The sequence below is a fragment of the Acartia tonsa genome, chromosome 6 (genome assembly GCF_053477335.1).
Source record: "Acartia tonsa isolate MP-2025a chromosome 6, ASM5347733v1, whole genome shotgun sequence".
NCBI classification, from domain to species: domain Eukaryota; kingdom Metazoa; phylum Arthropoda; class Copepoda; order Calanoida; family Acartiidae; genus Acartia; species Acartia tonsa.
Window position 1 is genome coordinate 25,490,208 of NC_137265.1, and position 21,825 is coordinate 25,512,032.

A 21,825-nucleotide genomic window follows, 5' to 3' on the forward strand; every position below is an offset into this window, starting at 1 on the left:
CAATTGCTTTACTATAAAAAAAAATAGTTATAAACCTTCCTGGTACCTATAAGAAGCTACCCTGTTAAGTATAACCCAATCGGTTCAGCGGTTAGAGAGATTCTTCGGTACAAACAAAGAAAGAAACAAACAAACATCCTTTTACTTTATTATAAGGATTGAAAAACAAATCTTTAATAATGCAAATGAAATATTGGAAAAGGGTATACATATTCACCTTATACTTTTAAGCATAGTTGAAAAAAATCAGCTAACAATTAAAAAGGTGTATATTTTTATTTAAAAAGGAAAAAAGTTACAATTATGCAAGAAATAAATATTTAAGCTAAATTACAAAAACTACAAAATCTCTATTGTAGTAATATTTGACAAAAAAAAATAACTTTTACATAAATTGTCGTTTCTGTAAATATTGAATTATTTTAATTAATGACGAATTTTAACATGATCATGACCCCTTGTTAAATTTTATAGTCAATCCTCTCAGTGTAGCTTTTTAATAAATAGAGGGTCGGTCCATCCGTCCAAATGTCATTATTGTTAATTCAAGATTCTCACCCATCACTTCACAGACGACGACAGATGCGCTGAGTGTTAAGAAACGGTAGAGGGTTATTCATCGCCCCGTATTATAGTCAGCTTTCCGCGGATATCAAAATGAAAAGTTAAAGATTAAACCATTTGTCTTAGACACACGTGGCCGAAGGCCCGGGCTAAGGAAACTGTTAAAATTTTATGATTCTTATTTTAATATTCGTAAAAAAATTATCTGTAATACGATCCTATACATAATTTTTCAGTATGAAGAGTACCGGTCCAAATCCAGTGGATATTAATCGGTTTCGAAGCAATACTATAAAAAATCTCACCTTGCTGCCATAGACAAAATCTCTTGATGAAACAAGACCTCCAGCCTCAGACTGGGTGATCTAAAAAATATAAAAATGTAAAAAAATTAACTAGAATCACATGAATATTATCCTTATATAAAAGTAACAGGATGTATGTATGGTTCCGTTTACAATCAAGCATCCCTCAAGTGCCCATAGGGGCCTCTAGAGAAAATAGACGCACCTTCCTTCTAAGTGTGTATGTAAGGTAGACTGACAGTCTGTAGCTTTACAGAGTAGTCCAACACCACCAAGAAGCCATTGTCTATCCTACCCTTGTTATTTTATTTATAAATTAATTTATTTCAATATAATTACAAATAACATGAAATAAACTATAATATTTATGGATTTTTTTTTTATAATAAAAATACAGTAAAATATTTCGCATTAATGAAACAATATGTATAATATTTTGTTTGTATTAATAGTTAATATTTTATTTCATAGGGAAAAAAAACCATTTTTAGGTTTGAAAGTAAGTAATATTATCTTTATATTGTAAAAGAAAATTCAAAAATTCAGATGCAATGTTGCTATAGGAAGAAGCTTTTTCTAAAATTTTTATGGAAAATTGGGCAACAAAAAGAGTTTGAGAGTAGCAATTATTAACAGTCCATTTTTTTATAGCTTCGTCCTTGCTAGATTTCAATGCTCTGTCTTTGGCTACTAAAATGATTGTTGAAATTTGAAGAAAATCTTTATCATTGAATTGAGGATAAATGATGTTAAAAAGGAAAAAGTTTTCTTTTAAAAAAATGAATTCTGGATTCCCATCATTATATTTTTGGTCTAGAAATAGTGCCAATGCATGAATAAAGTACTTAGCAAAATAGCAATAAAAAATCCCTTGTTCGGTTGTTGATTCTACATTGCATTTAGGACAAATTGCATTGTCAAGTAAGCTGTTATCTATCTATTTATTGTACATATTCAATCCGACCTCCAACTTTTCCGCCATCAGTATCTATCAGAATTTACGCCGCCTCGTAGGGATTCGAACCTATCTGATAATATCTGATTCCTTATTCAACCTACCTTAAATGTGTGGACAGCTATTTTTCAATTGAGTATCTACGTTGAAAAGACTAAGAGACATTTTATAACTATTACAAAAAAATATGGAATACTTCAATTAGACAAATAGTAACCCAGTGCAGTGTAGGAACAATCCAACAACATTATTTATGAAAAGGTGCATAAGTGCAGCTTTTTATTTTATCAATATAATACATCAACTATTAACAGCTGAATTTCTAAGGATAAAGTTCTGTTAAGGAAATTCTTTTATCCGGAAATTGTGTTGCTTGTTTATGATCATTTGACAATCTATGATAATAAATGTATTAATTTTGCCTTGATTCAATTTGCCTTGATACAGAATACGTGAATATTGAGACGGGGGGAATTTAATGTTGCATAAATATACCTTTGATAGTTGTCAATACGTTCAACCATTGTCAGGGGAGGGAATGGTGTCAAGTCATAAGAGGGGAGGGGTATCGTTATATTAGCCAGCTGAGATGCGAGTATCTCTTACAATATCCACTTATTCTATATCCATTGATGTAATTATGAATATCTACCTGATATGTGATTTGATGTTTATCATCCAGCTTCAGAAGAGTACGCGCGTCAGACAAAGTTTTGTTCCATTCTGTCACTGTGTCTGTATTCCTTAATTGGTATGAAAATATTGAGTGGCCGCGCTTTTAGTTTTAGGTAGTTTGAATAGTTGATATTTTACAGAAGACGTGTGTTTTAAAGGTTGGAGGGGGGAGAAGAATTATTAGTCCTACAGATTCCACTAAATTTTAGACCTGCTTTGCTTTTTTTAATGCAATTAAATCAGGGATTTTAAGGGATAAGACAATAGACGAAAAATTAATGTGCATTGTAAATTCCCAATTATGTTTAACCAAAATTCCACATATGTATGTAGCTTATAATTGTTGGCCACTACTTTTATGAAAATCCATGTTTTTAAGCTTGTGAATGAAGGAATATATTATAAAACAAGTATAATTTACAGTTCAATGTATCCTTATTCCCTGAGTTAAATAAATGCAAGGTTAAATTAAGTTGTTATGGTTGAAAATACATGAAGAATGTATTGTACAGTATCATTTCATGTAAACACAGGGAGGGAGGGGACATCGGACTGTAAATTACACTGGTATCCAAAGTTTTGGAACCACGTTATGTTATTAGTTGGCTCCAAATACTTTGGATACTTTTAATGATTTTAAATATTTTTTTTCAACAGAAGATGAAATCATAATCGGGGATATTTATAGTCTATTATCCTATCCCTAAGGATCTCTTTGTAAATAAAATATTTAGAAGTACGTCTATACTTCAAGAATTTATATTTGATATTAATTTTGGCAATTGGCGAATATTTTGGCAACTATACCACTGCACTGCAATAATTTGAAGTATCTGCACTCTAACTGTTATATTTATGCCTTTTTTAAATAACAAAAATTTAATTTAAATCTTCAATCTTACTTCAAAATTTCAGTCAACTTTTTAGGAGCAATGTTGATTTTACTTTTTCCTCTGTAGATTTTTCTTCCTTTGTCATTTTTCTTCAGTTCAACAAGAGTGTCCTGAAAATATAACACAGATGACAACGGGTATAGTCCCTTTCGTAACATCGCACCTTATGGGGCGATTCTTTGTATTTTTCACAGTAGCTTTTCTCCTATTTCTAGCCCCTGCGGGGCCAATTACCTAACCCTGTGGGGCAATCACTTAACCCAATATAACCTAACCTAAAATAACCTATAAAAAGCCATTATAAAAATACGACGAATCGCTCCATATGGGGCGATGTTACGAAAGGGACTATTCCCATGACAACTTTACAAACAAACAGCAAATACAGAGTGTAAGTGATTTCAATATTGTCTACTAATATATTAGTCATTAGTGGCTACAGCAGGTCCTTGAGGCCTTTAGGAGCAAATGACCCCACTTTACATTTTAGTTAAAAAGAAAAGAGTTTTACGAAGTAAATAAATTGTAGGGGGGTATTTTTTGTCCTGGGTTGATTTCTCTTGGGAGGGTAAAGATACCCTTTCCCATAATATTTAGTTATAAACCCAAGACTTGTAAGAAGCTTATCATATGGAGCGAGAAGTTAACAGGATCTTTCGGTACAGATACACACACAGTCAGACATCCTAGCACTTTTATGTATAACATTAATGGTCGTCTCAACATTCACCATCGTTACCAAAATCTAAAAAGATCTAACTTGTTAAAGTTTAATAGAATTATAGACATACCGTTTCTTTTTCATATTTTTCCTTCTTCCATCCATCAGATTTGACCAGCTCTAGGGCAAGCTCATAAGCCTCGTCAATCTCCTTGATATACTCGGCGTTCTAGAAACAAAATCCACAGGTATTATCAATAAATCCCAAACTAGGACTGAATAATTTACTAATAATATTCAGATCATGGGAAGAAGACGAAGTAGCGGATTTCGTCATATTTTCACTGAAGTTTTTCTCCTAATTCACTAATTTCCTACTCCTGCGGGGCAAACATTAACATCAAAAGCTATTGTGAAAATACGACAAAACCTGCTATACTTCATTTTATTTCCGTGATCCTATAATATTCTTATATAAATATGGAATGGATTCTAAGCTTTAAAATGCATGATAGGCGTCATAAAACACATATTCCAATTCCAATTATCCATTACCTTAAAGGGAGTGTGAACGTAAAAATTTCTCATCTGATTATCAAATCTTAACATTTACTAAGCACATTTCACTACACTGATCAACCAAAAATGTCCTATTCACAAAAATATCCAGAAATAATGCCTTGATTTTATGGTATTTTGAGAGGGAAAAGGAAAAAACAGGGAAAATCTGAACGTTTTTGTTTCTTATAATGTTTGTAGGGATATTTAACTTGTCATATATAGTTGAAACAATTTACTTACTGTTAAGGATTTATTTTATGCTATAAAATTGCCAATTCGTTTTTTTATAACGTAGTAATTAGGTAATAAAGACATATTTTAAATTCGTATTATTGACAAAAAAAATACCTCACTGTCAACAAAGGGTTGAATCTCATAGGTTATATAAAATAATAATATCCTTTTTTATTGTGTTGAACAATAAATAACCCACTTTGGAGAATTAGTTTACACTTTTATCAGACTGTTTATAAAGAAATATTGCGTCTTTATTATTTACAAATTTGTAATTAAAGGTGGGCGAGAGATGGGCCATTTAAAGTTAATTGGATACTAATAAAAAACCTGTTTCTGGCTTTGTTATTGTATTTGGTTTTCAATAAAAAAATATTGCTTATTTTATCAATTTCTAAGTAACTATACATTGGATTAAAGCAAGGATTATGTTAAGTCAGCTTAACTGTTAGGAAAAATCTAGAACTATGTGAAAAAGTTTAATTTTAGCTATAATGGGAGAAAAAAGCAATTTAATGCACATTTTATATAATACAGAAAATTTCTTCCTTTCTCCGTACCTTATAAAAATCGTCGGAAAAAGCCGTTTTTTAAGCAAACAAAAGCGCGTTTTGCTCTATCTGTGAGATATTATGAATGAGATAATGTTAAGATTTGATATTAAGATGAGAAAAATTTACGTTCACAGTCCCTTTAAATAGTTCTGTGTTAAATTGACCAGATTAATTGAGCTTTATTAATAAATAATATATTATTAATTTTTCTAATAATTTATAATTATGTATATTTTCATTATTTTTCTCGTATTCATTCGAATCCGGTTGATAGGAACCGGTTCCCATACGAAAATACTCATTGTTCAACGGTAATAATCTGCGCCTGTTTTAACTATTTATGTCGCGCACCTGACTTAGCAGAAGGAGAAACCATTTTAACCTTTTTAGTTATGACGCGGTGTATAACCGAGATTCAAACTTATCACTTGCTCGACAACGAGCGGATGTGCTTAGTGTTACGCTACAGTCGCAGGTATATTAAGCAGAGCTACTCTGTAAGGAACAAAACGTCCATACATCCATTATAAAGACAGTCTGTTATATTTTTTTTATCTAGAGTGCAATTTTCGCTTTTATTGATGTTTTTGTTATTGTTAGAAATTTACTTATCAACAATATTATAGATAAGAATGCTATCAATTTTTTTTATAATTTTTAAGTAACTTTTTATTTAGTTTATTCAATCCAAGATTTATCTTTTATAATTCAAGGGAAAATAAACTGTAAAATTGTAATATTCAATTTATGGTACTTTTTTCACGGATAGATAAACGTATCGGCATACAGACATTTATAAATTATTTACTTAGTAGCTGCGCAAATTTAAACAAACGAAAAATACAATAAGGAATCAATATGTAGAATTTAATATCTATAATTTAAAGTAAAGGAATGTACTTTTGTCCGTCTGATAAGCTGAAATGCGTAAGCAATGGATCGTTATATTGGAGCTGAAAAAGGGCTATTTTTTATTTAATTGTTAGAATGTGCTTAGAAAAGCCATAAATTGGATATTACAATAGACATTATGGATACCACATATACAAGTATACATACATATATGTATACCATTTAATCAAGTATTACAGTGAACGAATTACATAATATAAATAAGTATAAAATAAATTCTATGTATTCTAACTGAAGAAATATTCTTTGCTATTAGCCCTTCCGCCAGTCAAAACTAACATTTACTGAAGAAAGTGGGGGGGGGGGGGGGTTAATGCAACCATCTCGTAATCAGTGAGCAAATGGCACTTAAAATTCGAATTTCGATCTGAACTTTTGCATGAGTAATCCTTGGTAGGTCTATTTTCCCTAAATCAAACAAAAAGTTGGAAAAGTAACGGCTGGCGGCTCAGCCGTTTAGCCGTTTTTTTTGCCTATTTTCAACGTAAATCCATCATCAATTACGTAAGAATCAACTTTTTAAAACATATTTTTGGTTTAATTTATGTTTAATGATATCAATAACCACTTTTAAAACTTCTAGTACCAACAGCTACCGTCTAGAACCGTTTGATAGCGTTTTGGAGTTGCAAATAGTATTATGTGGAGATAGGTTTCGTGACTAATTTGTACTATAGAAATCCAAAAAATGGCAAAATGGCTAAACCGCCAGCCGTTAGCCGTTACTTTTCCAACTTTCCAATTTAGGGAAAATAGACCTACCAAGGATTACTCATGCAAAAGTTCAGATCGAAATTCGAATTCTAAGTTCCATTTGCTCACTGATTACGAGATGGTTGCATTAACCCCCCCCCCCCCCCCTTAATTCTATATTAATACAAATTACAGCATCTTAAAAAATATTTTTAAAAAGAAAAAATATGAAAGTTCACTCTAAGACAAAAACCAATATATTTAGTCTCTATATTGATTCGATATAAATTAAAGGCAAAACAGCTTTTGTCAAGATCAAATATCTATCAATGTTTCAACTAAATTAGTATAAACAAAAACTGATTATTTTATAAATGTCAAATGAAAGGGCATGAAATTGTAAAAAAATATGAAAATAGAGCTAAATTTTGCATTAATACAACTGTTACTATCTTTAATAACAAATGATGTAAAAAAAAATAAAACAATATCTTACCGTGGACATTATAGCAGCTTAACTTCACTATTAATCCAGGAAATCTTGTTTAGAACTAATGTGTATATTGTTGTTGGTTGACTGTGTTGGCTACACACACGGGCAGGGGAGAGTTGTCAGGCGATGATCAGACGCAAACGTACACTAAAATACGGTAACACTTAGCAACCAACCACAATGAATATGGTGTTCCATCATTTCTGCATATTGTCTCTTCCGCAATTTGTGCTAAAGTAGCCAAAACACACTTAAGCTATTTTGTATAAGCGGTGTTTAATTGAGAAGGGTAAAGGGGAGTTTCTAATTTGCGATTCTGATAATTGGACAATGATACATTTTACGGGTGTGATGGCACTCGCTATGCTTAGCTTCCAACAAAAAAAAACTGCGCTTGGTTGTCATGTATAGTAACAAAAATATTTTTTTAAGTTTTAACATTTGTTCATTATCTTTTTGTAGTTATTATTTTATTTTGTCAATTGATAAATGCCTTCTTTGAGAGTCTTAACCCCTGAAGTATAGCTTAAACATAGTATTTATTTTCTATTAAGCAGAAACCAATGAGTTCAGTGATCAGAAAATATAAATGGACATAAATTAATCCTGATTGTAAAAACATAGAAAATATGGTTAGATAAAACTCAGGAGGAAGGTAAAATCTTAACAACAGTTTCCATAATTAATTTTATTACAATATAATGAGTATTAATAAATTACAAAAAAAGAAATAATGAAGAAAAAAATACAATTTAGAAGAAAAAAAAAAGATTTTTAAAAAGAAAAATGCCCTAAACCATATTTTCATACGCTAGTATACTAGTACTATGACCACTTACATAATTTTTTAAGGATGTCCAAAAAATGTTTTAAAAGAGTAATTTAAATTGAATAAAATATTTCAAATAATAATCTTAATCATAGAAAAATTATAAAGATATTTGTAATTTTCATTATCGATGAAAAAAATGAGAAATGCATTATTTTTTAGACACACAAAAAAATGTTGATTTTCAATGGTACGCCAAGCGAACGCGAAAAGGGGTTTAACCAATATCATGGAGAAAAGGTATGTAAAAAAAGAGAAAATGTAACATAAGAATGTATTTTTAGTTGTGGAGCTGTTCTATAATACACTTTGACAGTCTGCCCGTCTGTCAGTCTATCACGGTATAGGGCATTGTGAGTTTCTTTGCTGCTAATCAAGTAGATGGCTGAATTTTTAAGAAGATTTGCTATATAAAACAGCATCCAATATATGATATACTATGAAATACATTGTTCTAACCTTTTTATTCCTGAAAAACCATAAATATAGCGAGTTCTTATGTAATTTTTATATTGTTCTACATTACTTAAACTTATAATTCATTCTAACTACTTGTAATATTACAATTTGGTAACAACTAGAGAGATGGGAAGATGGGCTGATTATTACACTAGTCCCCAAAGTTTTATAATAACGCTTTCTTATTCGTTGGCTTAAAAACTTTGGGAAATGCAGTGAATTTTGACTGGTTGATTCATAAAGTTGATCTTTCAAACGTTTAAACCATTAATATTAATCTACAGATGGGGTAATTTTGTTCATCATTAGAGATGTACATCAATTTATCAGCCATTCACCGGTGTCCTGGATAGGGAACAGGTTTTTTTGACATACGTCTCACAAGACCTCTGTAGTCATGACCAGAAGACGATGACGGTTCAGTACATGACTTTTGTTAAATCACAGCTGATCATTTTTGTGGATTCTTTTGAAAATTACTTTTTTACCCAAAATTTCATAATTTTTCCAACAAAATCTCAATTTTCTTACATTTGCTGCTTAGTTAGCCTAAATTTAGGCAAGAAAAGTATAATAAGTAACAGCTGTACTGAAGATTGTGCTATCACATATAACAAGATCTTTCAGAATCAATGGAATAAGATTTGTAGTCAGAAATTGAGTAAGAGTTAATTATTTTGAATTAATGTTCAACAATGAATTTGCACGTAAGAACTGCGTCGGGCCTCCATAGGCTTTCACCTGGCTTCAACATGATTAAATCTAACTGACTTTGCCTTTGACTAAGCAACATAATGTTTTTGCCCTCAAATTTCTTGGACAATTTCTTTTTTTTCTATCAATCCACTTGTTAAACTTCTTGATCCATGTATCAAGACATTGATGTTACCGTCCCTGTCCTTCAACTTTAACAAGTATGCCTTATAATACTGTCCACTAAACAGGGTACCTCTCTCCACCCTGGTATAGCTAGACCTCTAATCTAGCTGGCCGACATGGTTCACCCAGCCTATAAATCTTGATGGAAGTTAGTTTAGAATTTTTTGTTAATCATCAATTTCACACACTTTTTTTACTCTTTCTTCAAAGTTTTTTTCAACTTCCTGTTCTTGTACTTGTTTGCTATTGAACTTGTGGCTTGACTTTTGCCATATGAAGGGATTACCTCAAGGTTCGGAATACAATTTCAAGTATTCTAACTTTTTACTTCCTTTGGTTTCCTATGAATCAGCTACTGTCATGAGAGATCTTTCCATGGGTGAAAGCCTAGACTGCCATGCATCTAGCTACATGGTCTTTAAGACTCCCTTGCCTTAGTTACTTCAGCTAAGAGCTCCTGTCCTCTTATTCTCTATTAATCAGAAATTCACCATGGTTTCCGCCTACTCTGCTGACTGATATGCTAAAGTCAGGGGGGTCTATGATTCCAAATCTAACACCATTTGATAGACAAACTGCCCTATATTCTTGCTTGCTAATCCTATATTGTGGTCTTCTTGTTTAACACCTTCCTAGGTCCCTTTACTACTGGTAGCTTTTAGGAAGGGTAGTATAGATCTGCTTAGGACAGAAAACTTGCCTGTGTTTTATTTTCAAATTGGGTTCCAAAGTCACCAAAGAAACCCACACTTGAATGAAATCCAGTTATGATCAAGTAACCAGCATTCACATTCCCTACAGTCATAAGCTACTATGATTTTCTTCAAGCTTCAAGCCATGTGCTTTTCTGTTCTTTAGCTGCTCTTACATTCATGAGTCAAATCAACTCAATATTTGAATACACTAACTTACAAAAAGGGGGGGTTTTTAATGCAACCATCTCGTAATCCATGTATAAATGGCACTTAGAATTCGAATTTTGATCTGAAATGTTGCATGAGTAATCCTTGGTAGGTCTATTTTCCCTAAATCGAACAAAAAGTTGGAAAAGTAGCGGCTAACGGCTGGCGGCTCAGCCGTGTATCTATTTGTTGGGTATTTTCAAGGGAAATCCATCACGAAACCTCTCTCCACATAATGCTTTTTTCCCCTCCAAAACGTTTTCAAACGGTTCTAGCCGGTATGTTGCTGGTACTAGAAATCTAAAAAATATTTTTTTGTATCATTTCACATGATTTAGAGCAAACATATGTTTCAAAAAGTTGATTTCTACGTAATTTATGACAGATTTGCCCTAAAAATAGCCAAAAAACGGCTAAACGGCTGAGCTGCTAGCTGTTACTTTTTCAACTTTTTGTTTGATTTAGGGAAAATAGACCTACCAAGAATTACTCATGCAAAATTTCAGATCAAAATTCGAATTTAAGTGCCATTTATACATTGATTACGAGATGGTTGCATTAAAAAACCCCCTTTATTAATCCAGCTTAGAATCCAATATGTATCTATAATCATTCTGTAGGTTCACCTATGAAAACCTTGTTATGACTTTTACTTAATCTAAAAACACAGTTTGAACCACTTGAAACTCTCTTGCTTCAAAGAACAAAAGTGTTTACAATGTCAACCAGTGTGAACAAAGGGCAGAGACTCAATCAAGATCAGCTATATTAACCTTCTGCAAGCTCTTTTGAACGAGGGACTGGTTGTATATTCAATTGTAGCCTTGTATATATAGTATTATAGGACTTTAAACATGGCAACTGTGGTTATGGACATCTGTCATACCCCAAGCAGATATTGTTTTGATGTTGAGACATCAAATCAGCCAGAAACCAGTATTGAGCAGGATAACTTGTTAATATTTAAAGGAAAACTTGGAACAGAATCATTGCTGTTTTTGAAGCATGTTTATTTTTATTGATGATAACACAGTCCTTAGGTTCAGCTGTATTTACTATACTTTTCTTGCATAAATTTAGTCTAACTAAGCTGCAAATGTGAGAAAATTGTGATTCTTTGGAGAAAAACTATGAAAATTTGGGTATAAAAGTAATTTTCAAAAAAATCCACAAAAATGATCAGCTGTGATTTAATGAAAGTCATGTACTGAACCGTCATCGTCTCCCGGTAATGACTACATAGGTCTTGTGAGACGTATGTAAAAAAAAACCTGTTTCCTATCCAGGACACTGGTGCATTGTCTTATCCCTTTAGATCCCTGTGTAACACCAAATTCTGGGTGTGCTTAGAAAGAAATTTAATATCTAGAGGGGGGGGGGGATGTCATCAAGGTGGTGATAATTATATCCTTAAATAATTGGTTGTCATATTATCAAATACAAACAGCTAAAATTTAAAGATTATTCTGTCTAACTATTTGTTAGCATTTATTTTAAGAAAACTATCGGCTGCGCCATCTAGAGATTTTGTAATCTAAGGATTAGGGAACAACAGGAAAAGGGCGTAAACCCATCCAGAGACCCGCACCTATGTGAAGCTTTCCTAAGATGGAGAACTTAGCAAATTCATCTTGAGCTTTAGACAAAAAAAATCTTACATAGTAGGATAAACAATGTAAACATAGATGAAACAAAAACTCTGGTTGATCATAATTCAATACAGCTGAGCTAACACTTGAAATAATTTGTATGCCCTAACAATTTTACAGCACAATATGTAAGATTTATTGTACAAAAAAATATGCATAAATATTTGTATTCTTAAAAGCTTATATTTATCTTTTGGTGACCTACATTTGATATGTACTTAAGAAACCCAAAAGTCAATTCAAAGATGTTTGTAAAGATTTTACAAGCGTTGCTAATCTACAAGTTTTTTTGGTATCGGTAGATATGTCGCTATAAAGAGACTTCAATTTCATTATATTTACTGATTTCTAATTATTTTGTAATAGATTTTTGCTAAAATTGGACAAAATCATGTTTCGCTAGTAGATAATATAGGATATCGTTCCAGGGGTTAGCGAGATCCTTCGATACAGACAAAAAACTTCCTTCTTGGATAAGATAACTTTAAATATCTACATATACTACATTTACCTTATATAAAGAATGATAACCTTGCAAAAGTAAATTTAAAACTGAGATATAATCCTTATACTTAATATCTATACATATGTAGTATCTAGGATAAGGAATTCTATTAAGAAACCAAGACAATTATGTCCATATAAAGTGCAACAATCTAAGTTAATAATATTCAAAATTGAACAGGGATGACAACATCCATAAGTAGCTAAGCTCAAAATTTTGAATGGATATCGGGAAAAAATTTGCTATAGAGCAGTGTAATACAATAATCATTAAACTTCATTAAATAGGGAAATCCCGAACCCTTTAAAATCAAGCAAACTTTAAGTCATGAAAACTTAAAAATCTAGGAATCACAATTAATAAACGGATCTTAATGAAACTTGATGGAATATGAAGCATTTTCAATCCCTGATAGTTTTAGCCATAAATAGAGGAATTAAGAAAACCTAAAAAATCTAGGAATCGATCTAGCACCCCAATTAATAAACAAATCTTAATAAAACTTGGTGAAAATATGTATATGTAATATGAATTATGAATTACTCTCTAAAAATTTCAGGCTTCTATCTTGTATTGAGAAAATCATGAATACTTGAAAATCTAGGAATCGATCTAGCACCCCAATTAACAAACAGCTGGACAAAACAATGTATAGATTAAATGGGCATTTAATATAAGAATATTCACTAAAAATTTCAGCTGTTTATCTTGAATAGAAGCCGAGAAAATCTCATTTCCCCCATGGGGCCCCATAGCGTTACTACTGACGGACATACAAAGTGAATTATAGAGTAGCTTCGCTAAAAAGAATACAAAAGGGGGGGGGGGTTAAATGCAACCATCTCGTAATCAATGATTAAATGGCACTTAGAATTCTAATTTCGATCTGAAATTTTGCATGAATAATCCTTGGTAAGTTTATTTACCCTAAATCGAACAAAAAGTTGAGAAAAAAACGGCTAACAGCTAGCAGCTCAGCCGTTTTGCCATTTTTTGGCAAATTAAGGGGAAATTAGTCACGAAACCTATCTCCACATAATACTTTTTTAGCTCAAAAACCTTATCAAACGGTTCTAGCCGGTAGCTGTTGCTACTAGAAATTTAAAAAATGGTTATTGCTATCATTTAACATGAGTTAAACCAAAAATATGTTTTCAAGTTATTCCTACGTAATTAATGATGAATTTGCCCTAAAAATAGGCAAAAAACGGCTAAACGGCAAACCCGCCAGCCGTTATTTTTCCAACTTTTTGTTCGATTTAGGGAAAATAGACCTACCAAGGATTACTCATGAAAAATTTCAGATCGAAATTCGAATTCTAAGTGTCATTTGCTTACTGATTACGAGATGGTTGCATAACCCCCCCCCCCCTTAAAAACTCTAATTAGAAAATAGCTAACTGTCTCTAATTATTGAATGTATATTTAATAAAGAAACTACCTGAAACTGTAAAACCAACACTGTATGTAATAATAGACCAAGTACAGTAAGGCGGGTTGATTTTCAACTTTTTTGGAATTTCACATTTTCCCACATTGGCAAGGGTTACTGGGACTATATAAAACCCTGTGAAACTTGAAACAGGTTTTTTAATCCAAAAACAACAGGCGCGCGGGGGGGAATAAAAAGTGCCCACCCCCTTATAAAACCAAAAATTGAAATTCCTTCAAACACAGGCATGTTGCATATCAAAATGACCGCATTGAAATGCTGATTACAGATCTGAAAACCGTTTTGAAAAATATTGCTCCTAGTTCGAATAAGAGCTAATTAAGTATCTAAAAAGGCTGATTTAGTCAAAATTGTTCATTTTGGTAGGTTATTTGAAAATTATTTCAGCCTGAATCAATATTTTTCAAAACGGTTTTCAGATCTGCAATCAGCATTTCAATGCGGTCATTTTGATATGCAACATGCCTGTGTTTGAAGGAATTTCAATTTTTGGTTTTATAAGGGGGTGGGCACTTTTTATTCTCCCCCGCGCGCCCGTTGTTTTTGGATTAAAAAACCTGTTTCAAGTTTCACAGGGTTTTATATAGGCCCAGTAACCCTTGCCAATGTGGGAAAATGTGAAATTCCAAAAAAGTTGAAAATCAACCCGCCTTAAAGTACAGCCCCTATGATGATATAAGAGATGCATTAGGCTACAACATTATTCAGCTATTAATGATGCTCATTTTGTTGGTTATAAACTATCCATCTGAAATACAAATATTTAATTAAATTCATTAAAGTTTAAGTAAACAAGGATGACAACATCCATAAAAGCGAAGCTCTGAAACGGTAGGACAAACGGACATTAACACTTGTATAATGTCAGAACTGAATAATCAGAATGCGAATGTATAAGAGTCAAAGCAAAATTGTAAGTAAATTTGTTGAAAAACTGCTTGATACAGGATAATGATTATGGACATACTTACATTTTTAGGACTTGATTATAGAGTTGCTTCGCTTATAATGTTGTACTTTGTTGTCCCAGGAAACAGTATACCAAAAATCAGACCAATCGGATAATTAGGTCACATACAAGTTTGTTGTTAAAAATGTAAAAAAAATCAACATGTTTAAAATGGACGTACGGACATTCTGGTAATAATTATAGAGTTGCTACGATTTCTAACTCGTACCTAACTATTACAGGAATCACCATGCAAAATTTGAAATCGATAGGACAATTCTAACATGCCTAAATTAACGAAAAAAGCTATTTAAAAAAGTAAAAAATCAACATGTTCAAAATGGACGTACGGACATTTTGGTGATGATTATAGAGTTGCTACGCTTTCTAAATCGTACCTAACTACTAAAGGAATCACCATGCAAAATTTGAAATCGATAGGACAATTCTAACATGTCTAAATTAACGAAAAAAGCTATCCGTGACGGACGGACGGACGGACGGACGTACGGACGGACGGACCAACCCTAATTATAGAAAAGCTTCGCTTTTAAAAAGCTTCGCTTTTAACAATTCAATACTTTCAGTACCAGGCAGCCAAAGCATAATAATGAAACTTGGATATAGGGACAAAATTTAATAGAACCACAATCTTTGTATTAACTTTATTACTTGATCTTTATAAAAAAAAAAAACATGTTATTGGCGTGCAAAATTAACAAAGCTAGTGTAGGCTTTTTTTAAGTATGTTGAATATGTAGGGGGGTTGAAACCTGGTTGGAAGTGTCCACTCCACTTGACAATCAAATAACATCCGTATAAAGCTAACACTCCCGTCGATTTTAGTTTAAAAGCGGTGTCAAAACTCGTAAGAAATGTGTCAAAATTATTAGATGCGCTTCACGCAACTCCCACCCCCCCCCCCCCCCCCCGGCAAAACCCTGTGCAAACCACAGGTTTTGTCCCTTCTAATTAAATGTTCAGTTTACTTTTCAGAATTATAATCTGTGTGAAAGCTTAAACTAGAAATATGATCACAAATATTAGTTTCTAGGTGTTCCTTCTTATCTTTCCTAATTTTCTTGCTTTAAACTAACAAATTAAGGTTATTAACACGCAACAGTCGATTTATTATGCTTTGTCTCCCTCACTCCCTCTGATTTTTTTTTCATTTGCTTGGATTATGTAACGTTATCCAATTGTTTTGCTTCAAACATTATTATTGACGAGCAAAACATCATGTAGTTTTATTCATATTTCTGTATAAAAGAATGTAACGCTGTCTACATACGTGTAGTTCTTTACTAGCGGCTACGCCCCTAGAGGCTTCTAAGGGCACTTGAGGAGGGGAGAGTCGAATTTGATAACCCAATTTATTATTTTGAATGTTAAAAGAAAAAGTAAAAAAAAAAATTTCTTTTGAGGGGGGTAATTTTTTTCTAGGGGCCATTTCTCTTGGGAGGGTGGTGGTACCCTTCCCCAAATAGTTATTAACCTTCCCGGGACCTATGAGAAGCTATCCTGTTAAGAAGAACCCGATTGGTTCAGCGGTTAGCAAGATCCTTCAGTACAAACAAACAAACACACAGACAAATAGACATCCTGTTACTTTAGTATAAGGATAAGAGGTAATTGGTTTAGTTTATACATAAAAAAATCTATTTTTTTTGTCTTAAAATTAAACTAAATTGGTTAAAGGAGCTAAAATAAAGATGCTGTTTTAATTACTTTTGTTAGCTTTTGTCATCCTATACAAATTATTGATTAAAATATCTGTTACTAGCGGCTATGCCCCTAGAGACAAAAAAAATTGAAGAAAAATACCAAAAATATCCTCTTGACGTCGTTTATATTTTTTTTATTTTTAGAATTTCTCTTGAGAGGGTGGTGATATGCTTCCCCAAAATAGCTATTAACCTTACCAGGACCTATTTGAAGCTATTCTGTAAAGGAGAACCATATCGGTTCATTGGTTATCGAGATACTACAGTACAAACAGAAAGACAAACATTCTGTTACTTTATTATAAGGATAGCTATAACTATACGTTCTTTTTGATTATAACTATTTGATTATTTTACAATTATATAATGTTGCAAGATAAGATATAGGCTATTTAACTCAATAAAGAATTAAATGTTTGTAAAAGTAAAATTGAGTATTAATTTCGGATAAACGTTTTCTGGAGAAGCCTTAGTGTTATGAGAAAAAAGCTCCAACAGTTGAAATAAGATATTCTATTGTTTAGTTTATTGAAACGACTAATATCCTTTTCATTACCATCTTTGTATCTACATCCCGTTCTTGGGCGAAGCATTTTACAGCTAGCATACCAGTGCGCTGATAGCCAACCCCCCATCATACCTGGTGAATTAAACGGATGGCGTTGACACCCATCAATAAGAGAGGAGAGGCATTACAAAAATATGTACCTAAACTAAAAAATATACAGTAAAAACAAACAACAATAAAAGCGGCCAAAGTACAGTATAATATTGCTACAATTGGTCTAAACATTCTTCATAACTAATGGATTTTTTGGCGTGAGTATTTGGGTTTTGCATAATGGAGGGTTGTCAACCCCCTAAAAACCCCTCTTCCGTCGTATGTCAAAAATTTTTGTAATTTGCAATTCGTATCTTATATTAAAAATGTATAAAAGCTCATGGTTTTTTTCATGTTTATTTTGAAATAAATTATCTAAAACAAAAAAAGCTGATGAATATGATGATAGTAACTTGATCAAATTACGGAATGGTACTTGTTAAAGAGTAGCTTTGATGTTCAAAATACCCTTTTGTTTAATTTTTATGAATAAAAACATCGATCATTATTCTTATTTATCAATGGAAAATTTAAACAAGAATTGATTTTATAATTTTAGAAATTTCTCTTAGATAAATAAAATTATCTCCTTTTCATTAAAAAAATTGTTTGTTTAAAACTTTTCTATTGATTAATAATTCTTATGTAAATAAACTAGGATAAAAACTACCATAATTTTTTTTTAATTTGCGAGAGTATGAAAGCTTCCAAATTTCAGGAATATTTAAACTAAAAAAGATGATAAATTGATGCACATCCTTTATTCAACAAAATTATCCCTTGATCAAAACTAAAGCTGCTGCTATAGCTCTAAAATTGTGATTAACCAGAATTGCTATTTACAAATTCCAATAAAGGCTGTGGTAGAAATGTTTTGACTGCACAATTATTTCTATGTTTATCCTAGCCCCTATTCAATGAACAAAACCTAATTAAAACGTAAATTTATGTAAAGCCACGCTCTTAATATCAAACAAATATAATTTTTGATAAAGCACAATTATATAAATTGATTAAGAAGTAAGAGTTATGAAAGCAATAAAATTGCGCAAAAAGTTGTTTTTATATCGCAACATTTGAAGAAAAATTGCTTCTCTATAATTATGACATTCGTTATTAAAGTTCTTAATGGTCTGTCGGTGGTGTATTTGTCTTGAAGGATCTCGCTAACTGCTAAATATATTAAGTTTGAAATTAAAGTGAAGCTTCTCGTGTGTCCGATGAAGCTTCTCATAGGTCCAGCGAAGTTCCTTCGACTATTTTGGGGGTGGGTACCCCAACCATTCTAAGAGAAATAAAAAACCTCCTATAAAATGTTTTTTACCCTTGTTTTTTGACTCGACACCCATTCAAGTGCCACAAGAGGCCTATAGTGGCGTATCCGCTCAGGGAGGGAGAGGACATCTGGCTGTTTAATACACTAGTCTCCAAAGTTCTTATTCTTCAGCTTAAACAACTTTGGGGACCACTAGTTGTAATCTACAGAAGGGGTAATTTTGTTTATCATCATTGGGGATGTAAATGAATTTAACGGTATCCCTGTAGATTCATGGTATCCGCTAGAATTACTTAAGAAGATAAGTTTAGGATGAGAATATTTGTTATCACTTATTTTCTAATAGATAAAATATGATTTATCTAAAGCAAAAAAAACTTCTCTTTTCTTAAAAAAAATGCATTATTATATAAAATGTTTTTATCCTGAAAAAAATACAATAACTAGCCTTCAAGGAGCCAACAAAAAGCCCTGATTTTGAAGGAACTGTTGATATGTCTCAGCGAGAAAAGTGTAATGGTTTTACCACCGATTAAATATATCTTCTTTAATAACACTAATATATCACTTGTTTCTATTTGTTTTTATTATCAGCTGTTTATAGATATACTGTGATACTAGGCAAAAATCATCTGTTTAAAATTATGTAATTTTAATTTTCAACTATGTATGGACATATTTATTTATGTATATTCTTTTAGACTTCCTACAGTATCTAACCTTTTTCTTATCTAAGGACAACATCAGCAATTAAGATATTTTTCGTGGATTTATCAATACTTGCCTGATTTATTCCATGAATAAATAATATATTTGCCACTTCCCCCATTAAATTTCTTCTGTCTTTTAGGTTTATATTTAAAGCAAAACAAAATTCAGGTACAAGAAACCTATAATTTATTTCAGAAAATTTTGTAACCAATCGAAGAGAACAAGCAAAATAAATTTAAAACTTTTACACCGGTGTCCTGGATAGGAAACAGGTTTTTTTTGACATACGTCTCACGAGACCTATGTAGTCAAGACTGGGAGACGATGACGGTTCAGTACATGACTTTTGTTAAATCACAGCTGATCATTTTTGTGGATTTTTTTGAAAATTACTTTTTTACCCAAAATTTCATAGTTTTTCCCCCAAAAAATCTCAATTTTCTCACATTTGCTGCCTAGTTAGCATAAATTTATGCAAGAAAAGTATAATAAGTAACAGCTGTACTGAATCAATGGAAAAAAATTTTTAGTCAGAAATTGAGTAAGAGTTAATTATTTTGAATTTATAATAAATTTGCACGTCAGAACTGCTTCTGGCCTCCATAGGCTTTCACCTGGCTTCAACATAATTCAATCTATCTGACTTTGTCTTTGACTAAGCAACATAATGTTTTTGCCCTCAACTTTCTTTCACAAAAACTTTCTCTCCTAACAATCCACCTGTTAAACTTCTTGATCCATGTTTCAAGACGTTGAAGTTACCGTCCATATTCTTTAACTTTAACAAGTATGCTTCATAATACTGTCCACTAAACAGGGTACCTCTCTCCACCCTGGTATTCTTACTTTTTACTTCCTTTGGTTTCATAGAACCAGCTACTGTCATGAGAGATCTTTCCATGGTTGGAAGCCAAGACTGCCATGCATCTAGCTACATGGTCTTTAAGACTCCCTTGCTTTAGCTAAGAGCTCCTATCCTCTCATTCTCTAATACTCATTCAACTACTCCGCTGATTGATATGCTAAAGTCAGGTGGGTCTATGATTCCAAATCTAACACCATTTGATAGACAAACTGCCCTTTATTCTTGCTTTGCTAATTCTATATTGTGGACTTGTTTAATCTGTTTAACACCTTTCTAGGTCCCTTTACTACTGGTAGCTTTTAGGAAGGGTAGTATTGATCTGCTTAGGACAGAAAACTTGCCTGTGTTTTATTTTCGACTTGGGTTTTAAAGTCACCATTGAAAACCACACTTGCATGAAATCCAGTTATGATCATGTAACCAGAATTCACATTCACTCTAGTCATAAGCAACTATTATTTTCTTCAAGCTACAAGCCAAGTGCTTTTCTGTCATTTAGCTGCTCTTACATTCATGAGTCATATCAACACAATGTTTGAATACACTAACTTAAAAATTATCCATCCAGCTTAGAATTCAATATGTATCTATAATTATTATGTAGGTTCATCTATGAAAACCTTGATAAGACTTTTACTTAATCTAAATAACACAGTTTGAACCACTTGAAACTCTCTTGCTTCAAAGAACAAAGGTGTCTACCATAGTTCTCACTATGACATTTAATCAGTAGTAAAGACAACCAGTGTGTACAAAGGGCAGAGATTCAACCAAGACCATCTATATTAACTTTCTGCAAGCTCTTTTGAACCAGGGACTGGTTGTTTATTTAATTGTAGCCTTGTATAAATGGTATTATAGGACTTGGCAACTGTGGTTATGGACATATGTTATACCCCAAGCAGATATCGCTTTGATGTTGAGACATTAAATCAGCCAGGAACCAATATTGAGCACTTGTTAATATTTCAAGGAAAACTTGGAACAGAATCATTGCTGTTTCTGAAGCATGTTTGTATTAACTTCATGAGTGGAACCTCAGAGAGTGGTCTTTTCACAGTCAGAAACTATGTTTTAACAATATAATATGTCATGAGGCTTGCAACAGGAACATGAAATATTTTTAAAGATAATTACAAAAGCTGTTTAGACATCAATTCAAATATTAACTTTAAATAACTCTGATTTCATTTCTAGACTACAAATCTTAGATTCTTAAAGATTTTGTTATTGATGATAACACAGTCTTTAGGTTCAGCTGTATTCACATACTTTTCTTGCGTAAATTTAGGCTAACTAAGCTGCAAATGTGAGAAAATTGTCATTTTTTGAGGAAAAACTATGAAAATTTGGGTATAAAAGTAATTTTCAAAATAATCCACAAAAATGATCAGCTGTGATTTAACAAAAGTCATGTACTGAACTGTCATTGTCTCCCGGTCATGGCTACGTAGGTCTTGTGAGACGTATGTCAAAAAAAACCTGTTTCCTATCCAGGACACCGGTGTTTAAAGAAAGAGCCA

General features: G+C 32.2%; 1 protein-coding gene across 3 annotated transcripts in view; it reads right to left on the reverse strand.

Annotated features, from left to right (window-relative positions):
* The window catches only part of LOC145322229 (steroidogenic acute regulatory protein, mitochondrial-like), a 243,691-nt gene that overhangs the window by 1,911 nt on the left and 219,955 nt on the right, over positions 1-21,825 (reverse strand). The window contains exons 1-6 of one of the 3 annotated variants that reach the window (XM_080164089.1): positions 14,165-14,209; positions 7,504-7,647; positions 4,184-4,282; positions 3,402-3,502; positions 2,477-2,567; positions 870-929 (exon numbers count right to left, since the gene is read on the reverse strand). In XM_080164089.1, the coding sequence (XP_080020215.1) occupies positions 870-929; positions 2,477-2,567; positions 3,402-3,502; positions 4,184-4,282; positions 7,504-7,512 (360 nt within the window). In that variant the 5' untranslated portion in view covers positions 7,513-7,647; positions 14,165-14,209. Of the gene's footprint in view, positions 1-869; positions 930-2,476; positions 2,568-3,401; positions 3,503-4,183; positions 4,283-7,503; positions 7,648-12,729; positions 12,774-14,164; positions 14,210-21,825 lie in introns of those variants that run through there. The other 2 variants (XM_080164090.1, XM_080164091.1) reach the window with 2 other exon arrangements.